Source organism: Lycorma delicatula, chromosome 2 (assembly GCF_047948215.1).
Source record: "Lycorma delicatula isolate Av1 chromosome 2, ASM4794821v1, whole genome shotgun sequence".
Taxonomy (NCBI): Eukaryota; Metazoa; Arthropoda; class Insecta; order Hemiptera; family Fulgoridae; genus Lycorma; species Lycorma delicatula.
Window position 1 is genome coordinate 51517025 of NC_134456.1, and position 18101 is coordinate 51535125.

Genomic DNA, 18101 nt, shown 5'->3' on the forward strand with positions numbered 1-18101 from the left:
ATGTTCGTTTAGCTATAAAACCAGTACTTCATGATGATTTACCAATTCCGATTGCTCCAACTTCTTGGAAAGAAGTTTCTGATTCCCCAGACGGCTCAACCAATGAATCCTCAACTTCAATAGATATTAATTACATTCTAGAAAAATCAAAAACTGAACCTCACCTCATCACACAAATAGAACTGAGTGATTAATTCATGGCTTGAAACAGCATGCACCTTACATTTACGTCTTACAGAGTGGGATTTATTAAACAACGATACTAAAATTTCAGTATATAGAAATCAAAATGAAAATTTACTGAAATACTTTAGAAGAGATGGTTTAATTTGCTCCTGCCATGATGTTAGGGGGCTAATGTCTGAACTGGACATTGAATATGTTATTCATGATTGACATTTAGTTATAGACTCATCAATACGAAGCATGTCCTGCATTGCAATTAAAGGCAATGTTGCTGCATATCTTGAATAAGATTTCTTCTATACCTATTGGTAGCATGTGTATATTAGACATTATTTTGAATGAAAGAAACATATGAAAGTATGTCAAACATTTTAAACGTTATTAAGAATGATGAACACTCATAGCAAATCATTGCTGACCTGAAAGTGATAGGGCTTCTTCCTGGTGTCCAGAGTGGCTTTACAAAATATATGTGTTTGTGGGATAGTCAGGCTACATATAAACTCTATGCAATTAAAAACTGGCCAAAAAGAAATCAGTTTATCCCAGGAAAGGAGAATGTTGTCAATAGTCCCCTTGTCAAAGCAGATTATATTATTTTACCACCTCTACACATAAAACTAAGCTTGATGAGGAATTTTGTACATTAGATAAAGATGGAAATGGCTCTAAATATTTAGCTGGTTTTTTTCACACTTAAGTGAAACCAAATACTAGTAAGAAAATTAATTTGTGAAAATATATTTGACACCAAACTGAATCCTAAGAACTAGCAGCATGGAAGTCATTCAAAGATGTGGTTTCCGGTTTTCTTGGAAACAGAAAAGCTGAAAACCATTATCAGCTTATAAATGAGCTCTTAGTGAACTACAAAAATTTAGGCTGAAGAATGTCATTGAAAATTAATTATTTGCATTCTCATTTGGACTTTTCCCCTTTAAACTTGAGTGACATCAGCAGTGAACAAAGAGAAAGGTTCCACCAAGATGTAGTGCATATGAAACAAGGCTGATGGGATGAATAAATATGATGAGTGACTACTGCTGGATGATAAAAAGAGAAGACTTTACTGAATACAAAAGGAAAATAAGAAAAAAGAAATTAAGTTAAACATAAATTTCTGTAAAATAAAGGTAGGAATTTTAATTGTATTTATTATTATTTTTGTATTCTATTATTTAAGAAGTTTCTCAATATGTTAAAGGGTGGTGAAGAAAACCTAATTTCATTTTAAGATTCAGCATAAAAAATATATCTTAAAAAATAATAATTTTTTTTTTTGCCATCTATATAATACAATGTTTTGGATCACTTCAAGCATTTTTTAAGTATGGGGCACAACAACGCTACCTATGCCTGGTATTAGAATTAACAAGATGTATTATTTGTAGATTAATATTTTCATCTTCAAAGGAATGGGGCCAACTTGGTTAAGTACTGGGTACAAAGAGGCCCTGGCCGCTCGGTTTTGCCCTCTGGATCACATAATTTATAAGCTTAAGCTGACTGTGACAGTTATCGCTCGAGTGGTGGGGCCCTTTGATTCAGCCTGAACACCGAAGGAACGTCGTCAAATATCGAGGCGACGTAATCGTATTTTATCAGAAATTTTGTTTTTGGTAAATTTAAAAATATTTATGTAAAATCAAGAATTTATATGTGCGCTATTTTCTGTCATTAAAAGATATGATTTTACTCATAAAAATAATACACACATAAATATAACTTCAAATCTTGATACACAATTTTCGCAAAAAAATAAATAAAATACGCTGCAATATAAATAAAGTTTTATGAAAATGAACAACAATATTCACAGTTTAAAATAGCCGTCTTCAGAAATCCGTGTATATAAATATATATTTATTACGACTCAATATCTGTTATGTTTAAAACACGTGCTAATCACTTAAATTACATTGAACGATTGACTGAATTAGACACTACATGCATGTGCGTGCAAACTGATCTACTTTGGCCTGCGCAAATCTTCATGGTGTGTTACATCGGCGCACGCAACCTCCGTAACTTGCTGAAAATACACTATGATCAATTTCTCCTAACGCGCCAAAAGAAGTATAACTTCAAAAATATTATAAATTACTCTTACCTTTATTTTATATCTTTTTTTTTTAATATTAGAACAACTTTAATATTATTACTCAGAACATTGAAAACAAATTTTACCAAAATGTTCTAAACACATCAACTTTTTATACATTGCATTGATAACCGGTCATTCTTCATAATTTTGAAGGTCAAAATGGCTAATTTTTCTTTGTTGAGAAGTTTTTGGCTATTGAATAGTGGATGCACCAATTATTTCCGCTGTTGTTTTTTTTAAGCTACGCCGTAAAATTGGTATATTGATGCGGGCCTGCAACCATGGTTCCATGAGAACTACACTCAATGCTTTAGTAAATTCACGGCGGTTTATTGGTTTTTTTTCTGTTACTACCGTATTATGAATATACATGATGTATGAATTTGAGTGAACTATTTATTATACCATAAAAATATAATGGCGGCCATCTTTGGGTTTTACGGCTGCAAGAAATGTTTTGCGCTCATTTGATCAAATGTATCAACAGCTCTTTTAGTTGAGATATAGTTTTCTATTATTTCTGGCTTTCCTGAATTTTCAGTTCTTCTATCTTCATGAACTGTAGAAAGAAGGAACACGTTTTTATCTGGTTTTACTTTATACGATAACATAGTTTTCTTATCATCATAACATAACATGGAAACATTTTCATATTCTTTATGTGTAACATATCTGAAGGTAATTCGTTTTTACTTTGGCTAAGTGTCCCAAAAATTGTTAGTTTCTGATTTCTCAACATTGTGACGTTACGATTACTTCCATGTGTAGGCCTTGTGAGCTGTCACAAAATAATAAACCAAAGGCAGTTTATTTGTTTTTGTAAATTTTCCTAAATGAGTGGCATTTATCATATACTTGCAACGTCACAAACCATAATTATTTTTTAGCCGTATTTACTTTAGGTTTAGGTGGCATCAAAATTTTAAATGGACAGCGTCCTCTGAACCCAAGTAATTAATTGTTCATCTACCGTAACGTATGAACCTGGCTTGTAATTTTCATGATAAGAACTAATAAATATTTCCCATATCTCACATATAGGAGCAAAAATTTAATTTTTTCTTCGTTCTCGCGTTGAGAGGCTACCAAAACGAAGGCAGTTCAGAAAAGTCGAAACGTTCTCTGCTAATTACAGAGACATAGCACGTACCACTGAAAGTTGAATCAAACATTTCAATAGATGGTTTTCTGCTATCATGAAAAGCAGCTGATAAAGTTAATATTCCTATTAAAGTATTAATTTCTTGAACGTTTGTGGCGGGAACAGTAGCTGTTTGGTTTTTATATTTTTGTTTTTTTACTTCAATCATTTCATTTGTGTAAATGACCATTTTATTTATTATGGTTGGTGTTATAAACAATGTATAGGATTCCAGAAGAGTACGCAGTTTTAGCTTAATTTTTTGTTCCAGGAAACACATGAATTATGTTTCTAGCACCTGTTTCTGACCTGCGAGTGTTAGAAATAGCTGACCATTTTTCCCACGCAGATTGCTCTTATGTGGAAATACTATGTTGTCGCTTATGTTTTAAGGTAAGGTATGAGTTATTCCTGAATTATTGAATTGAGTATCTAGTAGGAGTAAGGATAGAGACGGAAAGTCTGAAAAAACGGGTTAAAAATCGGATGCAGTTGAAGAACTGGTGAGCCTGAAGAGAGCAATGGTTAGCTGGTGCGGCTGCGCCAAAAACGGAGTAGTTTCAATTTTGTTTTAGTAAACTTAAAAATTATCGTATATATGCGGGAAAAATTAATTTTGAATGTTGTGTAATTCAGCGCCTTAGTCTAAAACTGATGTTGTTAGCAATTTACAAATCTTCTCATTCTTTTGTAACCTTTCTACATAAACTTAACTTTGTTATAATAAACTCATTACATGGTGTGTGGCGATTTAATGTTAGCTTTCTAAATATTTTCAGTCTTGTGATGAATGAACAATTAGCTCAGTGTGAGTTAATAGGGCTAAATTTAAAAAATAAATAAATATTTTTATTACCCAGCCAGCTAGAATTAAAACTACTTTTACCTTATAAAGGTAATTTTTGATAGTTTTGTTAAGATTACGGTTTTTCAGAATACAAGTGTCAAATTTCAATAGCATAGTTTATTATTGGAATTACATATGCTTTTATTGTTGTGCATGTTTTGTCCGTAATCAATAAAGATAAATTAGAAACTTGAGAAGCGACAAATTGCTGTCCCTACGGATACTAAGAGGCATCTGTGAATTTGAGCAGGTGTATTTAAAAAAAAAGATTTTCAGGATTACATAGCTTGTGAAAAAACATAATTACAATAAACCCTTACTATTTGTTGTTGAATTGCAGTGAGTTGGTCGAACGTTTTGATAGTAATTTATAATGGATTCTCAAAATTCATAAAAGAAGTTCCTTAATTTCTAACCGACAATAATCAATCAGACAATAAATAGTTCATTTCTTCTTTGCTTTTATATGTTTATATTTGGAGTCTTCTTTTGTTTTTCTTCTTTTCACTCGTATCACTTAATAAATGGCACTAATGCTGCAGTCATGTCATAGTGGAATCTAATAAACAAATTATATTAAAACAAACAGTGAGCTGCTTTGTAAGCAGGGAGAGTGTTTAGATCTTTTTTACGCACTGGCACTAAACTACTCTTATTTTAAAGCTGAACGTGTGTTTTTAGTTATCATACTAAAAGAACAAGATGATCGGAAAACTAAAGTTTTTAACTTTGTTTCATCTCTACATTTTAGGTAAAAATTGCTGTTGATTGGCGGAATAAATCTGTCGATAAACGATACAATCGAAGTATTTCGATATGTACAACTGACTATTATGTTATGTCGATTTAACGTACAGTTGTTTTACGTTGTCCGTGTGGATATGCCCGTTCTGTTAGATAACTTTTAAATTACGTATCTTATTGATAATTTTTAAGAATGAATCAAGCGGAAGTTGGTAAGTTAGTTTCTCAGCTTAGGATTAAAGTAGATGCTCATGTTAAAAAAGTGAAAAATCCTCAAGGACCTGAGGGTAGGCTTCATAGGTTAAGACAGATAGTCACTGGTTTATTTAAACATGAAAGAATTGAACTTCTCTACACTCGTGCAGATGAAGCTCGAGGATACGCCGAAAGGGTGAGTATAACTGAAACAGATATGTAATAATAATAGTATTACTATTACAGATATGTAATTTCAGTAATAGTATTACTGAAATAATATGTTGTGTTTTTATCTATTTTACACAATTTTATTTTGTCAATTGTACTTTGGTAACTTAAGGTGTTCTGTTGTGTGTTTTATTAAAAAGCACAGTAACAGAACTTTTATAGTATTAATTTAACCACTCTTAATGGATGTATAAATAAATATTTGCAAAAAATTTTCTATATGATGAGCTTAGACATTTTGGCAGTAGTCAATCCATTTCATGCATTGGTTTTATAATAAAGGGCAAAAATATATGACTTATCAAAACATTATTATTTTGGGTGTATAAAAGATTAATTTATATATCTTGTAAATATAAATGAAAATTTGGAAATGTAGTTTTGTATTATTTGATTTTTATCTTTTTAAATAGAAATTTATATCAGGAGATTGTATTGAAGTTTTCTTTTTCTTTGATAAATCCACTTTTCAAGCAAATGTTCTCTGATGTTTTTAAACCTGAGCATCTTTTATTTTATCTTATCAAGCTATTTCAGCAAAATTTAGTACACTTATTCATACAACTCAAAATAAATCGATGATTATAAAAATTGTAAATTTTTCATAAAAATGGTAGCTGTAATATTATTGAAATTATTAATATCGGAAACTGCAAATTTAATTTGATTAATGGCCGGAGTCCTTTCTTTTTTATTGTAACAAGATTTCATAAACAATCAAATTATGGTGAAAACTATTTTGTTACTATTGAAATTTAAAAATGTTAAAGTGGTATTCAGTTTGAAGGAATAATTTGTGCCTGTAAATTCACAGGTGGTGCATATTTCTTATACACATGATAACAACAGGTTTTTTTTAAGTGATGAATTTTATTTGAATCAAGGCCAAGCCTGACCATGATTCAAATAAGTATTACCAACATTAGATTATAAATAAACTTATTTGAACTTAAATGCTATTAAGGTGATGTTATTTAGGTCTTCCGCATTAGTTCCCAGCTAATGGTTTTGCATATTGAAAATAAATTTATTTATTTGTTATTAATTGAAACAGCCAATTATAGAAATTAATAACTATAACAATAAATTTTTTTTCAACATTAACAATTTTCATATTTATTACACAAATCCTAGAAAATATTAAATATCTCTTAGAAGAACTTTTATTTGAGGTTACTTTAATATATGTAAAAAACAATATTTATAAGAATATTAAGTTACTGGTTGCGGCTATAAGCAATTATTATAAGCTAAATAATTATCTTGAAAGGAAAGGAAGAAGGAGGATAGGAATGTTTGATGATTTGAAAGGGAGACAAGTATACTATAATTTAAAAGAAAAAGCTCAGGACTGACCTTCATGGAGAATGCTGTTTCTTGATACCTGTTAATATAAAGTTCCACCAAAGCAGAAGAATTGACAGTATCACCAAAATAAAGAACTTGCAGAATATCTACCATAACATATCATATAAGAGAAAAATGGGTATTAATATAGGAGGCGATCTACTGCTATAGTTAGTTAGTTCTTAGATGGCACCACTGAAACACTATATTGCAATAAGAAAATAAATAAATAAAATTATAAAGTATAATCTAACCAAACTTAACCTATGCTCACTCGCTAACCTTCACTTGCTAGTCAAGGGTAGCAAGTGAAGCAAGTGGCGTCATCAAAGAACTAACTAACTATAGTGGTAGATTGCCTGCTACATGAATACTGAAAATCAATAAAATTAGTTACAATTTCAGTAATAATTACTCGTAAATGAGATATTAACAAAAAGAATATTTCCTTAAGATTTTATATAAAATGTGTAATTTCTTTGCTTTATTGATTAATAAACAGCAGTAGAATAGTTAAGGCAAACATATCTCAAAACTAAAGCCAACAACATTCAAAAACTTCTCTCCAATTCAAAGTGAAATACCCAGTTCTTTAAAACTTTTTTTAACAAGATTAAATTATTATATCCCTTCATATTTTTTGATAAGTAATTAAAAATGCTACAATTTATAAATAATATATAAAAAACATACTTCTTTTGGTTTAGGTAGTATTATTATAATTTACCAGCATATTAAGAGTTTTTTTTTTTTGGCAATATAGTTGAGTTCCTCTTCACTACTTCTGAAGGTAGATGCATAAAAACATAAATATGTCAATGTTAGCAGTTTAGTTCCCCCAAAAAGTGGAAAAGAATGAATTCTAGCAGCGATTTTCAAAATTATTATCCCAATCATATGTTTTTTACCTGTATTAATAGGATAAATTTTATGCTATTTTCTGACATTCAATACTGTGTATCAATCTGGACTCTACTAGTGCTCTGTATAATATTCTCATCTTTAATAGCACTACAATTATCTTTTAAATAATAAGATTTTCTAAAATTACTACACATCTCTTTTTTAAAATTACTTTATATGATTTTCCCAAGATAAATTAGCATCAATAAACAAACAGAAACACCTTACACCATCGACCAGTACAATTATTTTACCTACAATTCCAGTACATGAAAGATTGTGGTATTTCACTACCAAATTTCTGTGCACATTACCCTTTAATTAAAACTTAGTGTAATTAGACATTTAATATTTACTGAATTACCATTCTTATTAACATCACCTTAGTTGGGGTAAATTTTCTACTGTCAGTCAATCACTTTCAACAAAGGAAGTGAGACTTCCTTAAAATCTTCCAGAACATCATTTTTTTTAAAAATTAATCATCATTAAAATAATATTGAACCCCAATTCAAAACCCATATTCATTTAAAATGTCGTAAATTTGAACTTCCTTGATACATACTTACAAATAAGATTTGAATCAATTAAAAAGTTAAACCCTTTATTCCTGTTAACAAGTGTTTATTCTACAAGATACCATGGTCAATCAAATTAAAAGCTTTTTGTATATCAATAAAAAAAGTGGCTACACGTTTTTTTTCTCCCATTATTAATAGCACTCACCTAATTGGACACGAAGCTCGATATTGCTTTATCTCTACTCAATTTTTCTCTTTTTCTCTGAACCCTTATTTAATGTCTGCCAAGACATTTACATCGGTGGCATCCAACGAGTTGGGCTTATTACTATGAGATGTAAAAAGTTAGAGAGCAAAAGACATCTCCCATTAAAGCCCATCAAGGCTAGGAATGGGAGGGGATGGCGACTGGAAGCGTTACAAGGCAGGTGGTGTCTTCCCCTACAGGGTTGGGATGATCTTATATTTACTAAAATAATTTCATTTTATAAAATTTACAAATTATTTTAACCCATATTTTTGACAATTGTGATAAAGCTATGGATCTGTAATTATTAACATACTCACTGACCCCTTTCTTAAATACTGGTAATACTATGCTTTTTTCAGTGTTAACAGGAAATTTACCTAACTCTAAATCTAGTTTATGAAAATAAACAAAAATGTGTGATAATAGATCACATATAAGCAATTAGCTCATTGAAGCCAGATGATTTTTTTTTTTTTTTTGCTTGCACACATCTAATTATGTTTACTAACCCAACATTTCCATTTATTCAAGAAAAAGAGAATTACCAACCATACTCTTAAGAATTTTACTTTCAGAATTCATTGGAACACTTGAATTATTTTCAAGTTGCAGATTTCCTTGTATTAGCAATTTCTGAAAAAAAAATAGTTATTGAATGAATTATCAATTTCTTTATTATCACGAATTGCATCCAGGATTCATCCGGCCAAATACAGCCAGTTTCAAACACCTTTACTATTTTACTTATTAATATACCTACAGTTCTCCATTGCTCTTTAACATTCCCAGCATTAGTTTTTTTTACAGAGTTTAACAGAAAATTTTGCCTTTTTAATTTCAGATATTGGCCAATTTGTATAACTATTATAATATTTTTTAAATTGTTTTAAGTTTGATTATTAACTTTTTTATATAATCAGTAACCCCCTATTTAAGATTAATACATTTTTTGCCTTTGAACTGAATTCTTTATTCCTAGTAAAGCATGTACTTAAAATATCAAAGAACTTAGCAAAGTCATCCTTATCATTACAAATTACCTCCCAGTTCAATTTATTTATTAAGATCATCTCTTAATTTAATGAAATTAATATAATTATGATTACATATTTCAAAATTTTCTGTAAGAATTGCATCTGTCATACTGGACCAGACTAAAATTGAAAAGTTTAACAATTATAAATTATTTAAGCATTCGTGTAAAAAAAACATGGATTGAGGCCCTTTAAAGTAAAAAAAAAGACGTGTTCAAAACAAGATCCCAATTCCAGCCTAATGTGACAATTTACTAGCAGCTCCATGGCATAAGATTTCCATAGAAATCTATAATTAGAATTCTTATCGCTATCTTCCGATTTAGATTTATATCTCCTATTAATAAAACTAAAGTACATTTTTTGAATAATCAAGAATTTATGGAATAATTAATTGAATTGAATCCATTAGTAAATATTTAAGGGAATATTTAAGGCATATTATTATTCCTGTAAAAATTAAAACTATAGCTTTCACAACTAATTATTGATAAAAATATCCATTATTAGCCATTATTATTGATTAAGCCATTAGTAAACTTATCGTCTTGAATGGATTGCCATCTAAAAAAATAAGTTCTCAAATATAAAAAAATAAGTTTTCTGACTGAGATGATGATATCCATGTGATTGATAAATGTCAATTGCATAGGCACTTAATTCAGATTGATAGATATTTTTACCTAGTATAATTTGAGGTGTTAACTGAAGGTTAATAATTTTCATTAATAAGTAACTCAAATTTTTTCTAAGACTCCTTATATTCTAATGAATTAATAACTGTTCTTTCTCCTTTCCTGAATACAATTTATCAGTAACCTGTCTCCAGTCAGCTGGAATTTACTTTTGAATCTAACATTGATTTAAAAATTTTGTAAGTCTGTTAGTGAAAACTGGATTAGTGTATTTTAATAGTTTACAGTTGCTACATTTGGCTCAACAGCTGTTTTGAAGCCATGTGTAAATTCTTAAACCGATCTTGAAACTACAACTTCTTACATGGCATTGGCAATGATCATTTTTATTTAAAATATGAAATTAATTCATGCCCAATATTGCACAAATGAATATTTATAGAATTTCTTTCAATCGGAGGAATTTGAACATTTTTGTTTAGAATTAGTTTCATGTGCAGAATAGTAGCATATAATACATTAAAATAAAATGCTACTACATACTACATTATGGTTGACAAAGTTCATAATATGTTGAACACATCGCTTTAATGATTAATGATTATAGCTAGTAGCATGCACACATTTAAACAGTATTGAAACAAGATAAAATGGCAGTTATGTGCAACTATGCTTCTGTCATAGCAGTATCATCATAATGATAAATTTGGTTAATATTGTCATAAAAGAAATTGTACATTGATTGTAAATTAATACAATGATGATAATTAGAGTAACAAACTATTACAGTTCATTAATTGCAGGAGGGGAATAATGAAAAAGACTAGTTCTTATGTTTGAAATATATAAAGGAAAGAAGCTTTTCCAATAGTTGTAATACAAGGTAAATTTTAAAATAAGTTATTGCTGATCTTTCAAAAAGAAATAAAAATAATTCCATTTTTTGTCAGTATTTTATTAGTATCATAATCTAAAGTAAAGATTTAGGACTTAAGTTTAGAAGGATACAATGATATATGATAATGTTAACCAAGATAAACTGTTTCTAAGCTAGATTAGAGACATGGGTATTGGAACTTAGATAAAATCAGATTTTATTAATTTTTCTATTTTGCAGTATTCCATGAGCAATTGATCTTATGTGCACTGGTTAATGATTGTGTTCTCAGTTAGTTGTCCAATTATAAACTTTTATTTGGTATGAGTGTTGGAATAAAAGGCACTTTGATATGACTACCTTCATGTTAAATAGTATAAGTAAATTTATGTTAAGTGGCTGTTTAAAAAATAATACATAAACTATTCTAGTTAATCAGTGTAGATGTGTTAGAATAAAAGAGTTGTTGCTGTGTTTTAATATATTATGGATGTAAAGAACTAAGGAATTATTTAACTAGAATGACTTAAATTTCATTAGAGATTTGCATTTCCTTGTTTCCATGTCTTAACAGAAAAAGTTCCTTTTAGGCAACCTCAAAAATTACCTCCCTAGGACTTATCAAGTACCAAAGATGACTGAAAGGATTGTGGATTACTGTTGGGAGTCACCAGATAATGTATTAAAGAAATCCAACACTACATTAGAGGTGTAAAATGTTTAAACATCTTACATCAATAAAGTTATAAGATATAAAAAACCCTTGAACTGTATGTTGGGGTCTTTTCATTTTGTTTTCAAATTACATTGTGTGGAAACTATTAGTCTTCAGTAACTTCCAAAAAACAGAATGTTTCTTATAATTTTTTCTTTTATACTGTTTTTAAATGTGCTGTACAAAGTATTTGTTCCTTATTGTAGCCTGTTCAATGCCTAAATTCAAGTCAAATTAAATTTTTTCTAAGTAATTTGCTGCAGAATAGAGAAATATTTATCAGCTATGGCTGAACACTGTGATTGTAATACAGCTGAAGGTGATGTGATATCTGGCATTATTTATAAGGAATGCATGTGTAATAATATGCTTGTTATTTATACTCTTCGTCTCTATTTTTCATCCATAAGGTTCTGGTTTCAAATCTGATTATTCTTGGCATTTTTCACTTACATCAAGAATTCATCTACTATTAATTGATTGGCTTGCTGTTTCTAGATAAATAAGAGGCAGTCAAGTCAACAGAACCAGCAATTATTTTAATAACAGCTATATTACTAGGTCTCTTGTGTAGATCTTAATTTTTGTTTGTATTCATATTATTAGTGAAACCTTTCTATGATGAATAATGAATTTTTTTCCAGTTGATATCAGATGCTATTCGACATGGTGATACTCATGAAGAGACAATGGATATGGCAAATTATTGGTTATTAGAAAAACAACTAATACATAAACTATTTAAGGTCCTTGTTCCTAGGTATGAGAACTACAATATATCATACACTCGAATGTTAAAATTGTCAGCTTTGTATCCTAATGCACATCCCATGTCTGTATTGGAATTACGAGGTAAAGTTAATTAGCATTTTGATTATTTAGTAAAATTATAGAATATGTGTATGAATCCTGTATTTATACTCAACTCTCTAGATATATACTAAGCCTTTGTTCGTGAAGGTGATGGTAATAAATTACTCTTATCTCTCTCGGTGGTTGTCTGAAATGTACATGTTACTTTCATGTTATAATATGCTCATTGGTATCTATATTTCAGACTTGCCTTTACATACAAAACTTTGAAGAAACCGTAGTAATTATGAAGAATGTATGTAAAATATTCTATTATGTGTTATATACATTGATAATATTCTGTCTTATTGTGGTTTTTACAGCAATATACAAAATAAATACCATATAATTATTAATAATTAAAATTTTTTAACAGCAAACTAAAATTTACTTATGAATTAGAAAAAACAGAACTTCCTAATATCTGTCTACTTTATATTGAGGTCTGAAGTAAACAAAACAGATGCGAGGCAGTATGAACCGGGTGTACATGAAATTGCACAATAGCCACTGCGCGCCTGATTTAGTTTTTATTGCAATAATAATACAAAAATAGTTGCCTATTGCCCAGTATACTCTAAAAAATTTAATGTTTGTTAAATTAAGAAAAGGTTATAAATTGTTAAATATACTAAAGTTATCTACGATGGTAATTTTGTTTTATCATTACAGCAGTAATTGTCATATGCAGTTAGTGGCTATAGAAAATAATAATAGTTTAATGAGATGATAAACATTTGGGTTTATAAATAATAAAGGTTTGTAAATAATTTTTCAAGTACTTTACACAAGTAAATTAAAAAATATTTTATGATTTATTATAATTTTTTTTTCCTCAATTTCTTATGGTGAATCACTCGATAAATAATCATATCCACCCAACACCTGTTCTTCATCTTCACTAACATTAGATTCCGAGAAGCCATTTTCAAAATTAATAAGAAGTCTATCCACCTCGATATCAACAAAATAATCCATCTTTCACATTTTTCTTGTTGCAACATGTTTAACACAGTTCTGCCACCTATCTTCCATTACCTCAGCAATACTGTTAAGTAAAACTTTTACATCTGCTAATTTATAGGTCTTGTTCCAAGCTACGAAACCTTTTACTTGACTCTACCCTAGTTCTATTGAATTCAGATTGCAGTGGTATGGTGGTCTTCCACCATACCACTAAAATATGTGGTTCTATATGTCCATTTGGTTCAATACATCATCGATTACATATTTATTAAATTTTTGCTTATTTTTTTAAACTTCTTTCAGGAGTTCAATTTTTAAAAATGTAGAATCAAATGGGATTTGTTTTTCTCTCAGCCAAGATACTATATCCACTTTTAGCCATGATGTATTCAGGATTTTTTCTAATTTTTACACTTTGATATGGTGCACAATTCATAACAGTAACATTATTCTGCAGAATTAATTTCATAATCATATTAAACCAGTTTTTAAAAAAAATATCATTCACATCTTTTTGGTTATCACCATTTTTATTGGATTCAAAAACTAATCACTGTTAACAAATCCATCTTCATTCCCTACGTGACCTAAAATCAACTGTTTTCCTTTGTTACTTGCTGATTTTATACTGTACGTAAACCAGACAGAAGAGCCTGTTTAGATGTCTTAATGGAAGTCGCACCAAACTGAATGACCTTTGTTCACAAAGTTTCATCCAGATAAAAAATCTTTTATCCCATTTTTCTAAACTGTATAATTTATTTGAAATATTTCCTTTGCTAAATCTTGTCACCTCTATCAGTGATAAAACTATTTTGTATGTTTTCTTGTAAATTTGAAATTTATCGAAAAAAGAAGTTTATGTAAACTAGCCAGCCTAATTTTCAGTAAATTCAGATCACTTTTGACAGCTGAAAGCACCTTATTGAGTGTGGGCAATTCGTTTTTAAAAAAGAAACTGTGGACCTTGGATCTGATGGCAGTTTTATTGAAATCATCAAATTTTCCTAAAACGGGTTTTGAACATTTTGTTTTCTTTTTTGGTATGTATACTACCCCATTACCCCTTATTTTTTTCTTTTCTTCATACTTATTTAAGCCAAATTAATGACAATAACAATCTCACTCAAAGTGACTTCTATCACGAGCAGTTAACAACACCATAATTAAAATAATGAAGTTTCACAAGACCAAGTAATCATTTTTAAAATAGTGTTGGAAATATAATTTAACTCTGTCATAAAACTATAAAAAACTATGAAGTATTGCTATTGTTTATATAAAATGGTTCATTATATGTATCGATTATAGTAGCAAATAATATGAATATTATAATATTAGGAAACAGAAATTCCTTCTTTTTCCTGTTTAGCCTCTACCGTTCAGATAATACTTCAGAGTATGAGTAAATGAAGTGTAGTCTTGTAAATTCTAAGTTTGACCATTTCTGAGATGTGTGGTTAATTGAAACCCAACCACCAAAGAACACCGCTATAAGTAATGAATGATGATTAATGTTCTTTTTATGTAGTAGCTATTTTTAAAAGTTATGTGTCATTTTTGTCCACCCAGTGGATTGCATCAACTGGTAAAAGGTTATCATGTGTAAGTTTGTTGTGTATTTACACACACCACACACATGCAGATTGTTTACTTCAGGCCTCAATGTAAAGTATACAGTAAATAGATATATACTTAATAACTTTCTGTTTATAAAAACTCCCCTTAAAATCCAAAATGATAGCTTCCATCTTAGCCCCATTTCTGAATAAACTTCATTTAAAAATTGTTGAATAACTTATTTGTATAATTACATTTGTATAGTATTTATATAATAATTATTATTATTTTTATTAAATTAAGAGTAATAATTTAGTTAATTATTATTAACTTAGATACCAAATTCAATCAGATTCATTGATTTTAAATTAGTTATTATACTATAACTTATAGTTAAGATATTACTTTCTGATTTAATAACATTAGCATCAATCACTTAATATTTATATCTATATTTTACCTATACCAATGTTTCAATCCTTCAAATATTATGTCAATTAATAGAGAATACAGTCGGTTACTGTATGTAAAATAGAGTAATCATTTGTAATGTAATATGTTGCAGCTGAGAGCCTCTTAAATCCAGGATCCTGACCTTTAAATTCTAAAGTTAAATCTAAATCTAGTATATAAATTAAACTTTATTTTAAGACAATTGACTGAAGAGAGAGTCAGGTTTTTGCAGTTGTACTGATGAGGCTTCTTTCTTTCTTCAGCGATACAGAAATAATAGCAATAAGCTTATTTCACTTTTTATAAATATGCATAATTTACACTTTTGAGAGAATGAGTTGGTTTTTCAAACAATAGCACTATTCAGTTTTAATTTTATTTGTTAATCTCTTTTCATATTTTGTTTTTACTGTTAAGTTTTTAACAGTAAAAAACTGTTAAGTTTTTAACAGTAAAAAACTGTTAAGTTTTTAACAGTAAAAAACTGTTAAGTTTTTAACAGTAAAAAACTGTTCAAAACTAAACAGTTTTAAAAACTAGAAAATTAATTAATGTAAAATATGTGAACTTGTTCATGACCACAAGAAAACTATTTGCTTTAGAAGTAGAAGACATGTTTATGATTAGCAGAAAAATAGACATTTTTAAAAAATGTCTTATTCAGAATCTGCTGTGCATTTGAATGCAGACTGCTGATCTGATTCAGAGAAATGGAAAAAATAACTTAGTGGCTGCTACTTATCACATGTTGTGATACACTGGTACACTCTGAAGAGGACAACCTTTAATCCAGAACTCAGCAGAGATAGACTAAGTTATTCATTGATAAAATAAAAATGAACAGTATGTATATATATATATATATATATATATATATATATATATTCTTGTAAATATTACCTTTGTAAGTTGGCTGCAGTTTATTTTATTCAGTCACTGTGTTTGACTCAAAGTTATGCTAAAATTTACAGTATGTGTATTTTTATGTATTATTACTTTTTATTTATTTTTTTGTCAGGTAATCCTTATCCACCATTACATTTTCCTCAAAACTTTTCCAATCGAAATATGATTCATAATGTTTTATTAGAAGAAGCAAAGAAACAATATAGAGCTGAAAAATATGATCAGATGGCTAAAGAATTGGAATCAAAAATTGAACAGAAAGGATCTTCTGCTTGTAGAACAACTGCTCCTTTATCAACTTCAGCATCAACATTAGAGGACAATAATGTATTGGAAAAAGAGACAGAAAAAAAATAATTATTAAATGATAATAAAGATTTAGTGATGTGTTTAAAAGAGTGTAGATATCACTTTATAGTGTTCATTTACGTTTTCCCCTCTGTTGTCTACAGCATCTAATTGTAACTAATGTTGTTTGTGATAATGATATACTTAAAAGTTTTGATTTATCATTATGTTGTATTGTTTACAATATTATGCTGGTTATTTTTTACAATAAATAATTTTAATGTATTTTATTCATTTTATTTATTGCCTTTAATTTTCAAACTCATATTTTTTGGAACCTGACAACAATAAAATAAATGTCAAATAACCGAATCCACTTTAAAATTATTGAAAAGTAGAAATTATTCTTTCTCACTCTTCATTATATTTTTCTGAAGTTTTTTTTCGTTTATGATGAATCTGAGGAACCCTATTTATGAGCAGCGTGTCTGACTTTCTAACAGGTTCCGCTAGTTGTTATTAAGAGAGTGTATGTGTGCGCCCTAACAACAGCCTCATCTCACTGATCCTCCCCTCTTGAGGTCGGCCCAGGGAGGTGCCTTCAAGCTCAGGGCTTCCAGAGTCCCAGTGCATCATCATCATTACCCATCCATGCAAGCACAGACAAATGATGGCTCCGCAGGGGACTGACTGTCACCCCCTTGCTTCACCAGTAAAAGGCCTTATCAGATCTAGGTTCATCAGATCTTCTATTCCACTCCTCGAAGGTGGCTGCCTCTTCGACTCCTCTTGGATCCCCAGATCCTCCTACTTTCTTTCATAATATAGCCACAGTCATCTTCATGACAGCCTTCTGTGCCTACTTTAGGAATGAGTGCTAGTCGTGCCTTCTTTCAGATGCTCGGGAAGGAGCCTCCCATAATGGCCCATTCATGACATCAAGGACCCACCAAGGATATCGCTCAACAAGCGCCTTAACGATGGCGGCCAGAATCTCATCTGGGCCAGGGCTCTTCTGGTGTAGATCTGTTTGGCTGTCCAAACAAGCTCCCTGATCATAAATCACATATAGCGCATATATTCAAGCTACTCCCCAATCTTCCTCCCTACAGGGAAACGGGTCCACCACCTGTCCTTATCGCCTGGCTCCTCGTAAGATGGGGGAGGACCTGCCCAGTCTTTTCATTACCAACTGATAGGGCTCCCCAGGGATTCTCATTTAGCCCATCAATTAATCTCTGCCAGGCCTCGGATTTAGCCTTCTTAATAGCGGCACAGAGTCTGTACAGAGCTACCTGGTCTTTGACTAGAGGATTGCCACATCCCTTGGCCCTTTGCATACTCCC

At 29.9% G+C, this 18101-nt stretch overlaps 1 protein-coding gene across 1 annotated transcript; it reads left to right on the forward strand.

The window, feature by feature from the left end:
- Positions 1–5002: 5002 nt before the first annotated feature.
- Positions 5003–17040, forward strand: mRpL17 (mitochondrial ribosomal protein L17). The gene is made up of 3 exons (XM_075355279.1): positions 5003–5413; positions 12375–12582; positions 16580–17040. Exons 1-3 carry the CDS (start codon positions 5216–5218, stop codon positions 16822–16824), a joined length of 651 nt encoding a protein of 216 aa, XP_075211394.1. The 5' UTR covers positions 5003–5215; the 3' UTR covers positions 16825–17040.
- Positions 17041–18101: the final 1061 nt, after the last annotated feature.